This window comes from Cuculus canorus, chromosome 30 (genome assembly GCF_017976375.1).
Source record: "Cuculus canorus isolate bCucCan1 chromosome 30, bCucCan1.pri, whole genome shotgun sequence".
NCBI lineage: Eukaryota > Metazoa > Chordata > Aves > Cuculiformes > Cuculidae > Cuculus > Cuculus canorus.
The window spans coordinates 1,685,541-1,705,567 of NC_071430.1; the positions used below are offsets into that span (position 1 = coordinate 1,685,541).

General features: G+C 65.1%; 2 protein-coding genes across 2 annotated transcripts in view; one reads left to right on the plus strand and one right to left on the minus strand.

The window, feature by feature from the left end:
* Positions 1-27: 27 nt before the first annotated feature.
* On the minus strand, positions 28-4,153 carry YJU2B (YJU2 splicing factor homolog B). The gene is made up of 10 exons (XM_054051947.1): positions 4,097-4,153; positions 3,848-3,879; positions 3,339-3,392; positions 2,994-3,076; positions 2,488-2,543; positions 2,349-2,409; positions 1,492-1,634; positions 866-1,038; positions 655-793; positions 28-574 (listed from the first exon to the last, which is right to left on the minus strand). The coding sequence occupies exons 2-10, from the start codon at positions 3,848-3,850 to the stop codon at positions 177-179; spliced, it is 1,110 nt and encodes a 369-aa protein (XP_053907922.1). The 5' UTR covers positions 3,851-3,879; positions 4,097-4,153; the 3' UTR covers positions 28-176.
* Positions 4,154-7,293: 3,140 nt separating this feature from the next.
* Positions 7,294-20,027, plus strand: part of CACNA1A (calcium voltage-gated channel subunit alpha1 A) — a 36,991-nt gene continuing 24,257 nt past the window's right edge. Inside the window, exons 1-12 of the mRNA XM_054051757.1 lie at positions 7,294-7,617; positions 10,789-10,895; positions 12,060-12,199; positions 13,837-13,928; positions 14,409-14,561; positions 15,536-15,723; positions 15,910-16,013; positions 16,111-16,226; positions 17,154-17,210; positions 17,323-17,412; positions 18,053-18,262; positions 19,018-19,130. Of these exons, the coding sequence (XP_053907732.1) occupies positions 7,335-7,617; positions 10,789-10,895; positions 12,060-12,199; positions 13,837-13,928; positions 14,409-14,561; positions 15,536-15,723; positions 15,910-16,013; positions 16,111-16,226; positions 17,154-17,210; positions 17,323-17,412; positions 18,053-18,262; positions 19,018-19,130 (1,653 nt within the window). The 5' untranslated portion in view covers positions 7,294-7,334. The remainder of the gene's footprint in view (positions 7,618-10,788; positions 10,896-12,059; positions 12,200-13,836; positions 13,929-14,408; positions 14,562-15,535; positions 15,724-15,909; positions 16,014-16,110; positions 16,227-17,153; positions 17,211-17,322; positions 17,413-18,052; positions 18,263-19,017; positions 19,131-20,027) is intronic.

The window sequence follows — 20,027 nt, forward strand, 5'->3', positions numbered from 1 at the left end:
GGAATTCCACGCCAGGAAGGAGACGGCAGTGCCGGAGCTGCCAGCAGCTTTTAATTACCTGGGAAGGGGAATAATTACTGGGAGGGGGGGCACAAAGGTGGGGAGGGGGGGACCTCGGGTGCCCCCCATCCCGTCAGGACCAGCCAGGAACAGGGGGGTCCGGCCCCAAACGGCACTCAGGCGCTTTCGGAGCCGGAGTCGGAATAATCAGCAACGAGGGACGCGGTGACGGGGCCTTGGGGGGTCCCAGCCTCGCCCCCCCCTCCCTGCCCTTTGCCGACGGGCGCCGGGGGGGTCTCGGCTTCGGGGTCCCCCCCAGCCTCGCCTCGAGGGGTGCAGGGGGTCCCCTCGTCCTGCTCTGTCCCCTCCGGCTCAGCTGGTTCCTCCGCGGAGCGACGGCGGACGATGCCGAAGCCGGTGGGGGTGGAGGGGGGGCCCCCCTGAACCCGCAGCGCTCGCCCCCCCAGCGCCAGCTTCCGCAGGGCCTCGCAGGCTTTGCCGCCGCCGGCAGCCGCGGAAAACCAGGAGCGGTTGGAAATCTCCGTCCGCTTCAGCCGCTGCTTCTCCTCGTAGGCTGGGGGGGCACAGGGAGAAGTTGGGGGGCTGGGGAGGGGAAGCACCCCCAAATCCCCCCCCTTCAGGCCCCCCACGCACAGTCAGGGCTGCGGTACTTGAGCAGCGTGGCCAAGCGCCGATCCTCCTCCGCCTCCGGCACCAGCGGGATGCTGAGCCCGGCCTTCGCCTGCAGCGCCGCTGCTTCCTCCTCTTCCTCGCGGAGTGTCTTCTTCTCCTCCTTGGAGGGGAAGGATCCGTCACCCCCACGCCCTCGGGAACACCGGGAGCACCCCGGAGCACCCCGGCTCACCCGGAACCGCCTCCGGAGGCGGCTGTTGAGGGCAAAGTCGTCCTTCCAGGCGCTCTGGGCCTCCTGGAGCGAGGCCAACGTAGGTGCCGCACGCTGCAGTGTCGCCTGGTCAGCCACGCCGTGCTCCAGCCGGAACATGGCATCTGTCTCCAGCTTCTCCTTCGCCTCCCGCTCTGCCAGAGCCCAGAGCCGGATCGGGATCAACCACGGCACCGGGGATCACCCGCGGGATGGGATTCGTCCATGGGGATGGGATTCACCAGTGGGAATGGGATTTGCTGCGGGGACCAGGACTCACTGCTGGGACCGGGATTCCCTGGCGGGACCGGGATTCACTGTCAGGATCAAGATTCACCAGTGGGAATGGGATTGACCAGTAAGACCAGGACTTACTGGTGAGACTGGAACTTGGCGACAGGAATGGGATTTCTTGGTGGAACCAGGACTTACTGGTGGGACTGGGAGTCAACTTTGGGATCAGGACTCACTGGTGGTACTGGCGTGACTGGGCTGACTGGTGGGACTGGGCTGACTGGTGGCATTGGGCCTGACTGGCGGGACTAGGCCTGACTGGTGGGACTGGTGGGACTGGGCCGGACTGGTGGTACTGGTGGTATTGGTCTCACCAGTGGGCAGGACCTGCTGGTTGTCAGCCATGTCCCAGCGCTCCTCTTTGCGTCGAGCGCCGCTGACGATGACGTAGTCGCATCCGGAAGGGTCCGTCTGCAGCTCAATGTAGTTGACGCAGAGGTGGCACTTCATCCGGAACCTGGGAAGAGGGCACGGGGTTGGCAATGCCATCACATCCCACCGGGAACACCACTGCATCCCACCGGCAACGCCGCCACATACCATGGGGATCGCCACTGCATCCCGACTCAAACACCACCACATCCCATTAGGAATGCCAATGCATCCCATCGGAATGCTGCCACATCCCATCAGGAAAGCTGTCACATCCCACCAGGAACACCAATGCATCCCATTGGGAACACTGCCACATCCGATCTGGAACACCGCTGCATCCGATCGGGAACACTGCCATATCCTGACTCAAACGCCATCCATCCCATTGGGAACACTGCCACATCCCATCGGGAACACGACTGCATCCCATTGGCAACGCTGCCATATCCCATCGGGAACGCTGCCACATCCTGACTCAAATACCACCGCATCCCATTGGGAATGCCACTGCATCCGACTCAAACACCGCCGCATCCCACCCCGAATGCCAATGCGTCCAATCATGAACACCACCGCATCCCATCGGGAATGCCACTGAATCCCACTGCAAATGCTGCCGCATCCCATCAGGAAGGCTGCGGCATCCTGACTCCGTCCATCCCATTGGGAACGCCATGACATCCCCTTGCAAATACTGCTGCATCTGATTGGGAATGCCAATGCATCCCATCCAGAATGCCAATACAACCCACCGGGAACACCAATGCATCCCACCCGGAATGCCGCCGGGTCCCACCTGTATATGGGAGTGGTGTAGTAGGTGCCGACCTTCTTCTTCTCCGCATTGTACCGGACCCCTGGGAGGGAAAGCGGCGGATGAGGCTGTGCAGCCATATCCGGCACCGGGGTCGGAGCGGGATCGGCGCAGGACTCACCCATCCCGATGTGGTTCTTGCAGCCGTCACACCAGATGTTGTACGGCATCTCGAACCTGGCAGACACGGAGCGGGTCGGGAATGGCCCAGATCCAGGGGGCAGGAACGGCACCGGATCCCAGGAGTTGGGAATGGCACCGGATCCCAGCAGATCATGACAGGATCCAGGAGATCAAGAATGTCACTGATCCCACGGGGCGGGAATGGCCCAGATCCCGGGGGGTGGGGAGTGGGGTGGGAATGTCACCGGGTCCCAGGAATGTCCTGGATTCGGGTGGGGGTTGGGAATGCCACTGGATCTTTGGGGGGGTGTCAGGAATGCCACTGGATCCATGGTGGGGGTCGGGAATGCTGCTGGATCCATGGGGGGGTCAGGAACGTCCCTGGAACCCGGGGGGGGTCAGGGGTGTCACCACATCCTGGGGGTGTTGGGAATGTCACCAGATCTCGGGGGGGTCAGGAATGTCCCCGGATCTGGGGGGTCGGGAATGCCGCCGGGCACCCACCGGATGACGAGGATGCCCTGGGACAGCTTGCGGGCGCGCTCCCGCAGGGGATGGCTGCCGTGGTACCGGTTGAGGGAGCCATGCTGGGGGGAAAGGGGGGTCAGCAGCGCCCACAAAGCCCCCCCAGACACCCCCCAAACCCCCAGAGACCCCCAAAGCCCCCCCCAAACCCCAGAGACCCCCCCAAACCCCCAGAGACCCCCAAAGCCCCCCCAAACCCCAGAGACCCCCTCTAAATGCCCCCAGCCCCCCACCAAATGCCCACAGACCCCCCAGCTCTCCCCCAGGACCCCCCAAGTGCCCCCCTCAATCCCCCTAAACCCACCCACCCACCCCCCCCCGTACCTTGGCGGGGTCAAAGTCGGGCGGGTAGTACTTGTTGGTGCCCTTGCGTTCACCCTGTGGGGAAACAGGGGGTCTGGGTGGCCACCAACAGGCTGGGGTGGTCACCAACGGGCTGGGGTGGTCATGGTGGCCACCGTGGGACTAGGGTGGCCCCAGTGGGACTGGAGTGGCCACAGCGGCCACAGCACAGCTCTGGTTGCACAGCTGTGGTGGCCCCAGTGGCCCTGGTAGGGCTGGGATAGCCCAGGGGGGGCCACGGTGGCCCTGTTTCCTCTGTGGTGGCCCAGGGGGATTGTCCGGGCACAGTAGCCCCTTGGGGGGCTGTGGTGGCCTTGGACTGGCCACAGTGGGGTTGTGGTGGCCCTGGTAGACCTGTAGTAGCCTCGGTGGTGCTGCAGTGGCCCCAGTAGCCACTGGGCAGCTGTGGTGGCCCTAATGGCTCCAGTGGGGCTCTGGTGGCCCAGGGGTGGCCCCAGTGGCCACATCGCGGCTCTGGTGGCCAAACTCACCATGGTGAAGGGTCTGGATGGTCAGAGGAGACCTGGAGGAACAGAACCAGTACGGGGTCAGTGCTCCCAGTTCATAATGGGATAAGGCTGCACCCCTCCCAGTACGGGGTCAGGGCTCCCAGTTCATACTGGGACGAGGCCCTCCCCTCCCAGTACGGGGTCAGGGCTCCCAGTTCATACTGGGATGAGGCCCCCCCTTCCTGTACGGGGTCTCCGTTCCCAGTGCCCCCCCCCCCCATCCCCACCGACCTGTTCCGCCTCCGCTCCCCAGGCCCCGCCCCTTCCGCTGACGTCACAGCAATGACGGACATCCCGCTACCTCTCGGCCCCACCCCTCCCAGCCCCCGCGCATGCGCACAGATCCCCCGGGTCCCACCGCTTTTCGACACCGCAGCGCCCTCACTTGCGGCCGCCCGTAGGAACGGGACCGCGCGGCAACGGGGATCGTGGTTCGTCCCCAGCAACGCGGCTCTCCATGGCAACGGGTACCAGAGCCGCTCCTGGGGCGGGAGCCATGGCAACTGGGACCCGGGGGCTCCATGGCAACGGGAGCCATGGCAACGGGTACCCGTGTCCCCCCAGCAACGGGGTCCCCTGTAACCAGGACTGCCGATCCCCATAGCAACGGCGCTCCATAGCGACCACGGCCGGTGGTTGCCATGGGCCGGGAGAGCATCCCGGGACATCCCGACCATTCCCGCTCCGGATCCATCGCACTCCCATCCCTCATCCCGACCATTCCCACTCCGGATCCATCCCGCTCCCAACCCTCATCCCAACCGTTCACATTCCGGATCCATCCTGCTCCCATCCCTCATCCCGACCATTCCCACTCCGGATCCATCCCGCTCCCAACCCTCATCCCAACCGTTCACATTCCGGATCCATCCTGCTCCCATCCCTCATCCCGACCATTCCCACACCAGATCCATCCTGCTCCCACACCTCATCCCAACCATTCCCACAACAGATCCATCCTGCTCCCACACCTCATCCCAACCATTCCCACTCCGGATCCATCCCACTCCAATCCCTCACCCCAACCATTCCCAATCCGCATCCATCCCACTCCGGATCTATCCCGCTCCCACCCCTCATCCCAACCATTCCCACACCAGATCCACATCCCACACCAACATTCCACATCCTGCTCCCACACCTCATCCTGATCATTCCCGCTACGGATCCATCCTGCTCCCACCCCTCACCCCAAACATTCCCACACCAGATCCATTCTGCTCCCACCCCTCATCCCAACCATTCCCACTCCGGATCCATCCCACTCTGGATCCATCCCACTCCCATCTCTCATCCCAACCATTCCCACTCCGGATCCATCCCACTCTGGATCCATCCCACTCCCATCTCTCATCCCAACCATTCCCACTCCGGATCCATCCCACTCCCATCCCTCATCCCAACCATTCCCACTCTGGATCCATCCCACTCCCATCCGTCATCCCGACCATTCCCACCGCGGATCCATCCCACCCCGGATCCATCCCACTCCCATCCCTCATCCCAACCATTCCCACCCCGGATCCATCCTGCTCCCATCCCTCATCCCAACCATTCCCGCTCTGGATCCATCCCGCTCCCACCCCTCACGGTTCTCTGCCCCCCCCCCCCCCGGGGTCCCCCGTGGCGAAACTGAGGCGGGGGAGGGGATAATTAAAATCCAAGTTAATTAATTCATTAATTGATGCCGAGAGTGTCCTGTACAACCTCGCACACGGTCCTGAGCGACCCCCCCCGCCCCCCTCCTGCCCCCCTTTGCCCCCCCGCCCCCTCCTGCCCCCTCCCCCTCCTCACCTGCCCCCCTCCCTCCGCCCCCCATCTGCCCCCCTCCCTCCCCTCCCTCTCCCTCCGCCCCCCATCTGCCCCCTCTCCTGCCCCCCGCCCCCATCTACCCCTTTCCACCCCTCCTGCCCCCCTGCCCCTCTCCTGCCCCCCAGCATCCCTTCTGCCCCCCCTCCTGCCCCCTCTCCCTCCCTTCCTGCCCCCTCCTACTCCCACCTCTCCTGCCCCCCCTCCCTCCCCTCCTGCCCCCCCTTCTACCCCACCTGCCCCCCAACATCCCTCCTGTCCTCCCTCCCTCCCCACCTGCCCCCCAACATCCCTCCTCCCCCTCTCCTACACCTCCCCCGCCCCCTCTCCATCCACCCCCCCCTCCTCTCTCCCCTCCGGGCGGTGCGGGGGGGGCCGAACCCCACGGTGTGGGGGGGGGGGGGGGCGGAGGGGGCGGAGGCGGCGGAGGGGGAGGAGCAGCCCCAGCTCTGCCGCAGCCCGACCCGATGGGCCCCGCCGCTCCCGGGGGGCCCCGCGACCCCCCCCCGCCACTGCCGTTTTTATCCTTTTTTTATTGGCTCTTTTTCAAGAGTTGAAGGCGCGGGGGGGGGGGGTGGGGGGGGCGAAAAGATTCTCTTTTTTCTTTTATTCCCTTTGCTCTCCGCACCCGCGGACGCTCCGGGCCGGGGGCGGCGCTGACCGGGAGAGGTTTTTATTCCCCCCCCCTCCCCTCCATCCTCATCCTCATCCCTTTGGAATTAGGGGGAGCTGCCCCCCTCCCCCCCCTGCATCCCATCCCGCTGCTGCACCGGGGAACATCGACCCCCTCCCCAGACCCCCTCATCCCCCGCCCCACACCCGCCCTCATCGCCCTCCCCTCCATCCCTGACCCAGAGACCCCCCCATCATCCCCCCCATCCCTGACCCAGAGACCCCCCCATCATCCCCCCCATCCCTGACCCAGAGACCTCCCATCATCCCCCCCCCCCAATTCCTGACCCAGAGACCCCCCCTTTTCCCCCTCCATCTGCCCCCCCCTTCTCATCCCTGACCGGAGAACCCCCCCAACCGCTCCATCTCTGCCCCCGTTACCGCAGCGCCCCCCCCCCCCATCCCTTCCCTGACCACCGGGGACCGCAGCGGGGACACCCCCCCCCCCCCATCCCCCCAACTCCTCATCCCTTATCCAGGGACCCCCCCATCCTCCCCCCCCCCCCCATCCCTTATCCAGGGACCCCCCCCATCCTCTCCCCCCTCCATCCCCGACCCAAGGACCCTCTCCCATCCTTCTCCCCTCCATTCCTGACTCGGGACCCCCCCAATCCGCCCTCCCCCCCCCCCCCGCCTCGGTCTCCGGTTACCGCAGCGGCGACCCCCCCTCCCCCATCCGCCCCCCCTCTTTGCCCCAAGACCCCCCCCCATCCGCCCCCGCCCCCTCCATCCTTGACCCAGGGACACCCCCCCCCCCATCCCAGACCCCCCCCTCTCACCCCGGACCCCCTCCATCCCCCTCCTCCATCCCTTCCCCGGTTCTGGCGGGGGGGGGCCGCCCCGGGAGGATGCTCGGGTCGGTCCCCGCTCCCCCCGGCGCCTCCTGAGCGCCCCCCAAGTGCCGCCCCCCCACCCTCCCGCGCGCGCCGGCCCATGGGATGTGATGAGCTGCCCGGTCTCAGCCCGGTGACCGCGGCCCCTGCTCGCCATGCCTCGCTTCGGGGACGACGGCCCCGGCCGTTACGGGCCCGGCGGCGGCGGCAGCGGCCCCGGGGCGGCGGCGGGGCCCAGGGGGGCGGGGGGGCCCCGGCCCGGGGGTCCCCCCGGGGCTCAGAGGATGTACAAGCAGTCGATGGCCCAACGGGCGCGAACTATGGCCCTCTACAACCCCATCCCCGTGCGCCAGAACTGCCTGACGGTCAACCGCTCCCTCTTCCTCTTCAGCGAGGACAACGTGGTGAGGAAATACGCCAAAAAGATCACCGAATGGCCATATCCTTTGGGGGGGACCTGGGGGGGGGGAGGGGGGAGAGCCCCCCGAGACCCAATGCGTGCCGTCCGCGCCCCGTCCCCATCCTCCTGACCTGCTTTGGGCTCCCCAACCCTCCACCGAGCTCCCCAGCCTCAGCCCCATCGCTGTCCTGCAGTGGGGTCCCCGTCCCTGTCCCCGTCCCCATCCTCCTGACCTGCTTTGGGGTCCCCATCCCTCTCCTCATCCCTGTCCCCATCCTCCTGACCTGCTTTGGGGTCCCCATCCCTCTCCTCATCCCTGTCCCCATCCTCCTGACCTGCATTGGGGTCCCCATCCCTCTCCTCATCCCTGTCTCCACCCTCCTACCCTTCTTTGGGGTCTCCATCCCTGTCCTTATCACATCTTCATCCCCATCCCCCTGCCTTGCATTGGGGTCCCCATCCCTGCCCCCATCCCTGTCCCCATTCTCCTGCCCTGCTTTGGGGCCCATATCCCACATCCCCATCCCTGTCCCCATCCCTTATCCACTGCCCTGCACTGGGGTCCCCATCCCTGTCACTGTCCCTGACCCCATCCTCCTGCCCTGTTTTGGGGTACCCATCCCACATCTGTATCCCTGTCCTCATGCCTTATCCGCTGCCCTGCATTGGGGTCCCCATCCCTGTCCTCATCCTCCTGACCTGCATTGGGGTCCCCATCCCTCATCTCTGTCCCCATCCCCATCCTCCTGCCCTGTTTTGGGGTCCACATCCCCATCCCTGTCCCCATCCCTTACCCCTGCCCTGCTTTGGGGTCCCCATCCCTCTCCTCATCCCTGTCCGCATCCCCCTGACCTGCTTTGGGGTTCCCATCCCTGTCCGCATCCCCCTGACCTGCTTTGGGGTTCCCATCCCTGTCCCCATCCTCCTGACCTGCTTTAGGTTCCCCATCCTCCTGCCCTGCTTTGGGGTCCCCACCCCATATCCCTGTCCCCTTCCCTGCATTGGGGTCCCCATGCCACGTCCCCATCCTTGTCCCCATCCCCTTGCCCTGCTTTGGGGTCCCTGTCCCCATCCCACAACCCCATCCCCAATGCTGGGGTCCCCATTTCCCTGTCCCCATTACTGGGGTCCCTGTCCCCCATGCTGGGGTCCCCATTTCCTGCCCCTCCGCAGCTCCCTGTCCCCATTTCCCAGGGGGTCCCCATCCCACAGCCCCCCCCCATCCTGTCCCTATTTTGGGGACCCCATTTCCATACCGTGCTCCGGGTCCCCCTCCCGGTATTGGGGTCCCCCTCTCCCTGACCTGCTTTGGGGTCCCCACCCGCAGCTCATCCCTGTCCCTGCACCCCCTCTCTGTCCCCTGTCCCCCCCAGTCCGTGCCTGGTTTGGGGGGGTCCGGCTCATCCTGGGGCGCTGGGACCCCGTTACACCAGTATCTCCCAGTGCTCTAACTGGGGGGGTGGGGGGCTGAGCTGCACCCCCGTGTCCCTGCGCTGGGCTCCATCCTCGGTGTCCCCATCACCCCGGGGTGTCCCCGTGTGTCCCCCCCTCAGGGTGTTTGGGGGTGCCAAGCTCTGGCCCCGTCACCCTTGGGTGCCCCCCCAGCATCCTGACACCCTCGGTGACCCCAAAGGGGCCATTGTCACCCCAAAAAGGGCCACTGTCACCCCAAAAAGGGCCACTGTCACCTCAAAGGGGCCACCGTCACCCCAAAAAGGGCCACCATCACCCCAAAAAGAGTCCCCGTCACCCCAAAAAGGGCCACTGTCACCACTCCTGGCAGCCCTGGGGGGTCACGGTGCAGTTTTGGGGCGCTGTGGGGGGACCCCTGGCCTCTCTGCCAGCTCTGCCCCCTCCCCCGGGTGTTTCGGGGCCCCCTGGGAAGGCGTTGGGGGGCGTTGGGTGTCGTCGGTGCTGGTGCCGCAGCCGCGATGCCGCGGTGATGGGTGGCGGGGGCCGCGGCACCGAAATGTCGGCCTGGGCGCGGGGAGCGAATCCCGGGGGGGGGGGCTCAGCGCCGCATGGCAGCGGCTGTGCCGGAGCGTGGCCGCCACCGTGCCGCAGCGCCAACCTGGCCGGGGGCGAACTGGGGGGGGACGGTGGCCGAGGGACCCCCCCAACACCCTCCACGCTGGCACCGCTTTCGGGTGACACGGTGACACGGAGGACGCGGGTCACCGGGCCACGTGGCGTGGCGGCGGCGGTGCTGCCGCAGCGAGGGGTGCTGGGCTCCGGCTGGAGCGGCCGGTGAAGATTTCGGGGTGCCAGGGGTCCCCGTGGCCGGAGAGCCGTGATGGCTAATGAGGCCATGCCGGGTGCCGCGCTGTGCCAGATTGCCGTGCTGCAGCGCTGGACGGCCGCGCCGGAGAGCTGTGCTGCCCCGGATAACGGTGCTGTGCCAGCTCGCTGTGCCGGAGAGCCGTGCCGTGCCGGATAGCCGCACCGGAGAGCCGTGCTGTGCTGGGCAGCCGTGCCGTGCCAGAGAGCTGCGCTGTGGCCGCGAGCTGTGCCAGGGAGCCGCGCGGTGCCGGATCACCGTGCTGTGCTGGAGAGCTGCGCCGCGTAGCTGTGTTGTGCCGGATGGCTGTGCCGGATGGCTGTGCCACAGAGCCAGGCTAGAAGCCGCCTGTGCCGGGGAGCCAGGCTGCGGTGGAGAGCCGCGCCGGGTGCCTGTGCCAGGCCATAATGCCATGCCAGATAGCCATGCCGGATTGTTGTGCTGGATTGCTGTGCCGGATAGCCGTGCCAGCGGCTGCACCAGCGGGTGTGGAGCAGAATGTGGCTCCATCTCTGTGCCAGCCTCAGCCAAGAGCTTTGCCGGGGTGGCAGCGGTGCCGTGGGTTTGGCTATGGTGCTGCCGGCACCGCGTCCTGGCACCAGAGCCCAAAGCACACGTGCGGCACCGCTAACGGCATCGCTAATGGCATTGGAGCCGTGGAGGCCGCGGGGGCCATGTAGGTCTCCGCGGCTCCCGCGGGGGCTTTGATCACCTCCGGCACCCGCCGGGCGAGCGGCTTCGTGCCGAGCAGCCGAGGCCGCTGGGTCGCGGCTTTGATGAGGAAATTAATGAGCAGCGCGGCACGCGGGCGCAGCCATGATTCGTCCTGCCGCCAACCCGCACCGCTCACCCACCGGCTCCTGCCTCAGTTTCCCCATCCCTGGGCGTGGCGTGAGGGTCCCGCAGCGTTTTTTTGCCTTGACTCGCCAAACTCCTTTTGAGTACATGATTTTAGCCACCATCATCGCCAACTGCATCGTCCTGGCGCTGGAGCAGCACCTGCCCGACGAGGACAAGACGCCCATGTCCGAGCGGCTGGTGAGCGCCGGGGGGCGGCCGTGCCGGGGGGGGGGTCCACACCAGGGGGTCTCCGCGGTGGGTCCACGGCCACCACGGCATCGCCGGCGTGAGGTGTCCACTGTTGGGTCTCCATTGGGGTTCTCCAGCCCCTATGGGGTGTCCACTGTGGGTCTCTGCCTCACTGAAGGGTCTCCGCTGTGGGGTGTCCACCATGGGGTCTCTGCCCCACTGCGGCGTCTCCGCCATGGGGTGTCCCCTGTGGGTCTCTGCCCCACTGCGGGCTCTCTCCCGCCCCACACGCTGCGGCCGCTGTTCCCAGTTCCCTCCGGACCCCCCCAGTGTCCCAGTTTCTTCCTTACTGGGAATCTGGGCCGGAGCTGCGGCCGCCTCCGTGCTGGGGGGGACGGGGCCAGCGGCTGCTCCACAGGGGCAGAGGCAGCCCCCCCATATCCCCCAGCGCCCCCTGTCCCCCCCATATCCCCCTGGCCCCCCCCAGCCCCCCCTTCACCTCTCTAATCCCCCTTCCCCCCTTTCCATCCCCCCTCGTCCCCTCTCCATCCCTCTCATCCTCTTCATCTCTTCCATCTCTCTTCCATCCTCTCCACTCTCTTCATCCTCCTCATCCTCCTCATCCCCCTTCGTCCCCCTCATTCCTTCACCCTCTTCATCCTCTCCATCCCCTCATCCCCTCCATCCTCCTCATCCTCTTCATCCCCTCCACCTTCCTTCCCCTCTCCATCCTCCTCATCCTTTTCATCTCCTCTATTCAACCTCTATCCTCCTCTTCCTCCTCATCCCTCCATCCTCTTATCCCCTCATCCCCTCCATCCTCCTCATGCTTCTCTTGGTCCTCATCCTCCTCATCCCCTCCATCCTCCTCATCCCCTCCATCCTCCTCATCCTCTTCATCCCCTTCACCCCTCCATCCTCCTCATCCTCCTCATCCTCCTCATCCTCCTCATCCCCTCCATCCTCCTCATACCCTCCATCCTCCTCATGGTCCTCATCTTCCTCATCCCTCCATCCTCTTCATCCTCCTCATCCTCTCCATCCAACCTCATTCCTCTTCATCCCCTCCATCCCCTCCATCCTCCTCATCCTCTTCATCCCCCTCATCCCCTCCATCCCCCTCATCCTCCTCTCCCCACGCCCCTCCCTCCCGTCACGCGTGTTCCGCCGCAGGATGACACGGAGCCGTACTTCATCGGCATCTTCTGCTTCGAGGCGGGGATCAAGATCATCGCGTTGGGCTTCGCCTTCCACAAAGGCTCCTACTTGCGCAACGGTTGGAACGTCATGGACTTCGTGGTCGTCCTCACCGGGTGAGGCACACGGCACACACGTGAACACACGTGTCAGCCCCGCGCCCTTCCCAGGGGGACCCCTCCTGCAGAGGATGCACACACACACGCGTGTCGACACATGTGAGAGCCCCGTGCCCTTCCCCACGCGTCGCAGTCCCACGCGTGTGCATGCAGGACGCCACCCGCGTGACGGAGCCTGTGCATACAGAGGACACGTGGGGACACGTGTGCCCACCCTCTGCCCGTCCCCGTGTGTCGCAGCCCCATGCGTGTGCGTGCGGGACCCAGCAGAGGATGCATGTGTGAGTGGGGAAACTGAGGCAGGGAGCAGTGGGGGCCGTGTCCTGCGTCCCCTCGAGCCACAGCAGGGGCTGCGCCCTCCTTGCCCCCCTCCCACACCCCCAAGGGAGGAATGGGGTGAACTGGGAGTAACTGGGATGAACGGGGGTGACTGGTGCCAAATGGGGGTGACTGGGGGTGAATAGGAGTTAATTGGGAGTGACTGGGGATCGTGGGGGAGAATGAGGGTGACTGGGTGAGTAGGGGATAACTGGAGCGGCTGGGATGAATGGGGTTGACTGGTGACAAATGGGGGTGACTGGGGGTGAATAGAAGTTAACTGGAGTGACTGGGATGAATGGGGGTGACTGGTGACAAACGGGGGTGACTGGGAGTGAATAGAAGTTAACTGGAGTGACTGGGATGAATGTGAGTCGATAGGAGTTAAATGGGGGTGGTGGGGTGACTGGTGCCAAATGGGGGTGAATAGGGGTTAACCGGGGATGACTGGGGTGAATGGGGGTGACTGGGGTGAATGGGGGTGAATAGGGAGTGACTGGGGCCAAATGGGGGTGACTGGGATAAACAGGAGTGACTGGGGTGAATGGGGGTGACTGGGGATCATGGGGGAGAATGGGGGTGACTGGTGCCAAATGGGGGTTAACTGGGGGTGCTGGGGGGACTGGAACGACTGGGGGTGCTGGGGGGGGGGGGGCTGTGCCCCCTGTGCCAGGCCGGGCTCCGGCACCGCCAGCAGTGCTGCGCTCGGCCCGGAAGGGCTAAAAATAGCCCCGAGCTGCCGGTCCCACTCGCGGCACAGCCGTGGGCACGTGGCCATGCGGCACCGGCGTGGGGCTCGCGGTGGCCGTGGGGCGCATGGCCAGGGATGTGGGGCTCATGGTGGCTATGGGGCTCATGGTGGCTATGGGGCTCGTGGTGGCCATGGGGCGCATGTTTATAGATGTGGGGCTCACGGTGGCCATGGGGCACGTGGCCAGGGATTTGGGGCTCACGGTGGCCACACTGGTGTAGCCGCTGGGCACATGGTGTCCCTTGGTGGCCATGGTTGCATTTGGTGGCCGTGGTGGCCCGGCTGTGGTGGACGCCCGTCTGGGCTGGGACGTGGTGGCTTTTGGTGGCCGTGATGGCACCAAAAGGCTGCGGGGGCACATGGATGGCTGGGGTGTGGTGGCTCCTGGTGGCCACGGTGGCCCATGGGGCCGTCTGGGCATGGTGGGCCCTGTGGCTCCTGGTGGCCACGGTGGCCCATGGGGCCGTCTGGGCCATGGTGGGCCCTGTGGCTCCTGGTGGCCACGGTGGCCAGGCCGGGGGGGTTCTGGGGGGGTCCCGGCCCACTGACCCCCCCTCGCCCGCAGCATCCTCTCCACCGTGGGCTCCCAGTTCGACCTGCGGACGCTGCGAGCCGTGCGCGTACTCCGGCCCCTCAAGCTGGTGTCGGGGATCCCCAGTGAGTGTGGGGGGGGGGCACGGGGGGTCCTGGGGGGGTCTTGGGGGTTTGGTGGGGAGGGTCTGGGGGGATCCATGTGGTATCTGGGAGGGCTTTAGGGGGATCCATGGGGGTCGGGGGAGGGTCTATGGGGGTCTATGTGGGTCTGGGGGGTCTATGTGGGTCTGGGGGGTCCATGGGGGGCTGGGGGGGGTGTCAATGGGGTATCTGGGAGGGCTTTAGGGGGATCTATGGGGGTTTGGGGGGGTTAATGGGGGTCTGGGGGAGTCTGGGAGGGTTTTAGAGGGATCTATGGGGGTCTGGGGGGGGTCCATGGGGGTCTGGGGGGGTTGAGGGGTTCTGAGGGATCCATGGGGGGGCGGGGTGGAGGTCCAGGGGAGTCAAGGAGGGTCTGGTGGAGTCCAAGGCCTCCAGGTGGGTCTGGGGGGGGTTCTGGGGGGATTTGGGGGGTCCGGGGGCCGCTCAGTGCCGCTGCTGCAGGTCTGCAGGTGGTCCTCAAGTCCATCATGAAGGCGATGATCCCACTGCTGCAGATCGGGCTCCTGCTCTTCTTCGCCATCCTCATCTTCGCCATCATCGGCCTCGAGTTCTACATGGGCAAATTCCACACCACCTGCTTCGACCTGGTCACCGGTGCGGAGCCCAGCACCCCAAACCCCCCCAGCACCCCAAATCCCCCCGCATCCCCCCAGCACCCCAAATCCCCCACATCCCCCCAGCACCTCCACATCCTCCCAGCATCCTGAATCCCCCCTCCTGACCCCCAGCACCCCCAAATCCCCCCAGAACCCCAAATCCCCCCCAGACCACCAGCACCCCCACATCCCCCCTCCTGACCCTCAGCACCCCAAATCCCCCGACCACCAGCACCCCTACATCCCCCCAGCACCCCCAAATCCCCCCTGACCTCCAGCACCCCAAATCCCCCCTCCTGACCCCAAACACCCGCACATCCTGACTCCAAACACCCCCAAACTCCCCTCCAGCCCCCCCCACCCCTTCCTGCCCCCTGATCCCCTCTGTCCCCCCAACTCCTCAACCCCCCCAACCCTCCCAACAACCCCAAAATCCCCCCATTTCCCCCCAGTTCCTCTCTGGGGCGAGCTCAGACCCCGCTGTGGGGCAGGGACTTCTTCACTGTCCCCCAAACTCCCTGAGCCCCTTCCCCACGCTTGATATGGAAACGCCCTAATTAGTAATTACTAATTACTGCTGTCCCTGATGAACCTGCCTTAATTGGCCCCGGCTATTCCTGTACTGCGGGGGGAGTCCAGGGGGTCCAGCAGCCCCATGGGGGGCACAGGGGGGTCCATGGGGGGGACAGGGGGTCCAGCAGCCCCGTGGGGGGACAGGGGGGTCCATGGGGGGGACAGGAGGGTCCGGGGGTCCATGGGGGGGTCAGAGTGTCCAACAGCTCCGTGGGGGGACAGGAGGGTCCATGGGGGGGACAGGGGGGTCCATGGGGGGGGCAGGGGGGTCTGGGGGTCCACTGGGGGGGGACAGGGGGTCCAGCAGCCCCATGAGGGGCACAGGGGGGAAATGGGAGTCACAGTCTGGGGGTGCGCCAGGCGTGACCCCCCAACTCCGTGTCCCCTCTCCCCCAAAAGATGAGATCAAGGTGGAGGTGCCGTGCGGGACGGATGAGCCGGCGCGGATCTGCCCCAACGGCACCAAATGCAAGAAGTACTGGGAGGGCCCCAACTATGGCATCACCCAATTCGACAACATCCTCTTCGCCGTCCTCACCGTCTTCCAGTGCATCACCATGGAAGGGTGGACAGACCTCCTCTACTATGTGAGCCCCGCGCCGGCTCCTCTACCTCTTGAGTCTTGACGCCATGGGGTGGGCGCTGCCGTGGGGATGTCCCCATGGAAAGGGGGCCTTTGGGGCACCCCTGGGTGTCCGCCGGGGCCAGAAATGGGGCTGAACCCCCCCAAATCTCCTGTCCTCCCCCTCTGCCCCCCACTTTTCCGCCCCCAGAGCAACGACGCCTCAGGGAACACTTGGAATTGGCTCTACTTCATCCCCCTCATCATCATCGGCTCCTTTTTTATGCTCAACCTCGTGCTGGGGGTGCTCTCCGGGTAAGGGGGGGGCCCAGCAAAGTGGGGGAGGGTGTCTGGGGGGGATTGGGGCCCCCCGACTGGTCTCCGTGTCCGTCTGTCCATCCGTCCCCCGCAGGGAGTTTGCCAAAGAGCGGGAACGGGTGGAAAATCGCCGGGCGTTCCTCAAGCTGCGGCGCCAGCAGCAAATCGAGAGGGAACTCAACGGGTACATGGAGTGGATCTCCAAAGCGGGTGAGCCCGGGGACCCCCAAATCCACCCACATCCCACCCGGGGACCCCCAAATGCACACCAAATCCAACCCTGGGCCCCCAAGTCTGACCCTGGGACCCCTATATCCACCCAAAATCTGACCTTGGGCCCCCAAATCTGACCCTGGGACCCCCAAATCCACCCACACCCCCCCTGGGGGCCCTCAAATCCACCCCAAATCTGACCCTGCGGACCCCCAAATCCATGCCTGGGCCCCCAAATCCACACCTCATCCAACCCTGAGACCCCCACATCTGACCCTGGGATCCCCACATCCCACCTGGGGACCCCCAAATCCACGACAATTCCAATGCTGAGCCCCCAAATCCACACAAAATCCAACACTGGGACCCCCATATCTGACCCTGGGACCCCCAAATCCACCCCACATCCAACCCTGGATGCCCGAATCTGAACTGGGACACCCAAAATCCATGCCAAATCCATGCCAAATCTAAACCTGGGCCCCCAAATCCACCCCAATTCTACCCCTGGACCCCAAATCCACTCCCAGCACCTCCAATTTTGGCCTCTAGACCCCCAAATTCCACCCTCAGGCCCCCTAATTCCCTCCCTGGATCCACAAATACCCCCCAGACTACCAACCTCCCCCCCAGCCCCCAAATTCCCCCCCAGGCCCTACATTCTACCCTCTTAACCCCCAATGTCCCCCCAGACCCTAATTTTTCCCCCTAGATCCCCCAAATCCCCAGGGACCCCCCAACCCCCCCTCCCAGAACACAAATCCTATCCTGGGACACCAAATTTCACCCCACCACCCCACAATCCTCCCATGGACCCCTAAATCCCACCCCTGGACCCTGAAATGCCCCCTCCCAGGCCCAAAATTCCACCTCCAGACCCCCAAATCCCCCCCCCGACCCCGCTGACCCCCCGTTTGCTCTCAGAAGAAGTGATCCTGGCGGAGGATGAGCCCGAGGGGGACCCCCGGCGCCCCTTCGATGGTAAATGTCCTGCCCGGGGTGGGTCGGGGACCCTTGGAGGGTGTGGAGGGGGGTCCCTTGGAGCCCCCCAAATGATGTCCCCCTCCTTTTCTGCCCCTCGCCCCTGCGGGAGCGCTCCGGAGGGCAACCGGCAAGAAGAGCAAAACGGAGCTGCTGAGCCCGGAGGAGGGAGAGGAGCAGCTCGGAGACATCGCAGCCCTCGGTGGGGGGGGGAGGTTGGGGGGTGATGGGGGAGGAGGTGGTGGGTTGGGGGTGATGGACGATGGGGTGATGGGTTGAGGAGCAATGGGTTGATGGGTGATGGGTCGATGGGTGAAGGGGTGATGGTGGAACATGATGGGTTGGGGGTGACGGAATGAAAGGTTGGGGGATGATGGGTGGGGAGGTGATGGATTTGGGGGTGATGGGTTGGGGAGTGATGGGTTGATGGGTGATGAGTTGATGGGTTGAGGGGCAATAGGTTGGGGGGGTGGGTTGGGGGGCGATGGTTTTATGGGTGATGGGTTGATGGGTTGAGGGGTGATGGAAGATGGGATGATGGGGTGATGGGATGATGGGTTGGGGGTGATGGGGTGATGGGATGATGGGTGATGGGTTCGGAGTGATGGATGATGGGATGATGGGTTGGGGGTGATGGGTGATGGGTTGGGGGTGATGGAAGATGATGGGGTGATGGGATGATGGGATGGGGTTGATGGATGATGGGATGATGGGTGATGGGTGATGGTTTGGGGGTGATGGATGATGGTTGATGGAACCGACGGGGCCGTGATGGGTGGTGTTCTGGAGGCGCTGTTGGCCGGTGGGTGAAGCTGGGGGGCTCCCCCTTTTTCCCCCCGCAGGCTCCCCCTTCGCCCGCGCCAGCCTCAAAAGTGCCAAGCTGGAGAACGCCTCCTTCTTCCACAAACGGGAGCGCAGGATGCGCTTCCACATCCGCCGCGTGGTCAAAACTCAGGCCTTCTACTGGACCGTGCTCAGCCTGGTGGCGCTCAACACGCTCTGCGTCGCCATCGTCCACTACAACCAGCCCGACTGGCTCTCCGACTTCCTCTGTGAGTGCCCCCCCGGACCCCCCCAGACCCCCCAGACTCCCTAGAGCCCCCCCTCCGTGCACCTGCAGACTCCCCTGTAGCCCCGAGACACTCCAGATCCACCCCCGGTGCACCCCCATACCATCCAGACCCCCTCCCGTGCACCCCCAACACCCCACAGACCCCACAACCACCCCCCTGGTGCACCTCCAGACCTCCCCTGTGCACCCCCAGACCCTCCAGAGCCCCCCCAGGCACCCCTAGACCCCTCCCCGCTGCACCCTTAGACCCTCCAGAGTGTCCCCAGACCCTCCAGACCCCCCTCTTTGCACCCTCAGACCCTCCAAACACCCCCCTGTGCACCCCTAGGCCCCCCCATCCCATGCGCTCCTGTGACCCTCGTGCACCCTCTGACCCTCCTCGTGCCCCCCCATGCCCCCCTGTGCCCCCCTATACCCCCCCATGGACCCCCAGACCCCCCCACGCCCCCTTGTGACCCCCAGACCCCCCCCATTCACCCCCAGACCCCCCCACGCCCCCTTGTGACCCCCAGACCCCCGATGCCTCCTGTGACCCTCAGACCCCTCATTCACCCCCAGACCCCCCTCATGCCCTACTGTGACCCCCAGATCCCCTGGCCCCTCTAATCCCCACCCCCCAGCCCCCCCACTCTCTGGCTCCCCCCCGGCCCCCCCAGCCCTCCCCTCTGGCTCCCTCTCACTCTCTGCTCCCCCCTAGCCCCCCCCCGGCCTCCCCTCACTCTCTGCCCCCCCCAGACTATGCAGAATTCATTTTCTTGGGACTCTTTATGTCCGAAATGTTTATAAAAATGTACGGGCTGGGGACGCGGCCGTATTTCCACTCATCCTTCAACTGCTTCGACTGCGCCGTGAGTGCGGGATGGGATGGGATGGGGTGGGATGGGATGGGATGGGATGGGATGGGATGGGATGGGATGGGATGGGATGGGATGAGATGGGATGGAGGGGATGGATTGGATGGGATGGGATGGGATGGGATGGGATGGGATGTGGATGGGATGGATGGGACGGTATGGACGGGATGGAGATGGGATGGACGGGATGGAGATGGGATGGAGATGGGAATGGGGACAGGAACAGGAAAGGGAAAGGGAACAGGAAAGAGGATGGGGTGGAGGTAGATGTGGAGATGGGATGGGGATGGAGATGGAGTTGGGATGGGATGGAGGTGAAGTTGTGGATGGAATGGAGATGAGGATGGAGGTGGAGATGGAGATGGGATGGAGTGGAGTGGAGTGGAGGTGGGAACAGGATTGGGGGGACGTGGTGACGGAGATAGAAATAATAGAGATGGGATGGGGATGGAGATGAAGACCGGATAGGATAGATGGAAGTGGAGATGGAATGGGTATGGAGATGGAAATGGAGATGGGACAGGGATTGGGATGGGACCGGGACGTGGCCTTACTTCCACTCCTCTTTCAACTGCTTCAACTGCGCTGTGAGTGCTGACCCAGGGGTGGGTGGAACGGGGTGGGATTGAGATGGGATGGAGGTGGGACAGGGATGGGTGGGATAGGGACGTGGCCTTAACTTCAACTGTGCCACGAGGGCCATCTGGCACGGCTGGTGGGATGGAGAGGGATGGGATGGGGGTGAAGGTGGGCATGAGGATGGAGGTGGGAAAGAGACAGGATGGGGCTGGAATGGGTAGGGACAGGGATGGGAATGGAGGTGAGATGGGGATGGAGGTGGGATGGGCATAAAGATGGAGAAGGGACTTGGATGGAGTTGGGATGAGCATG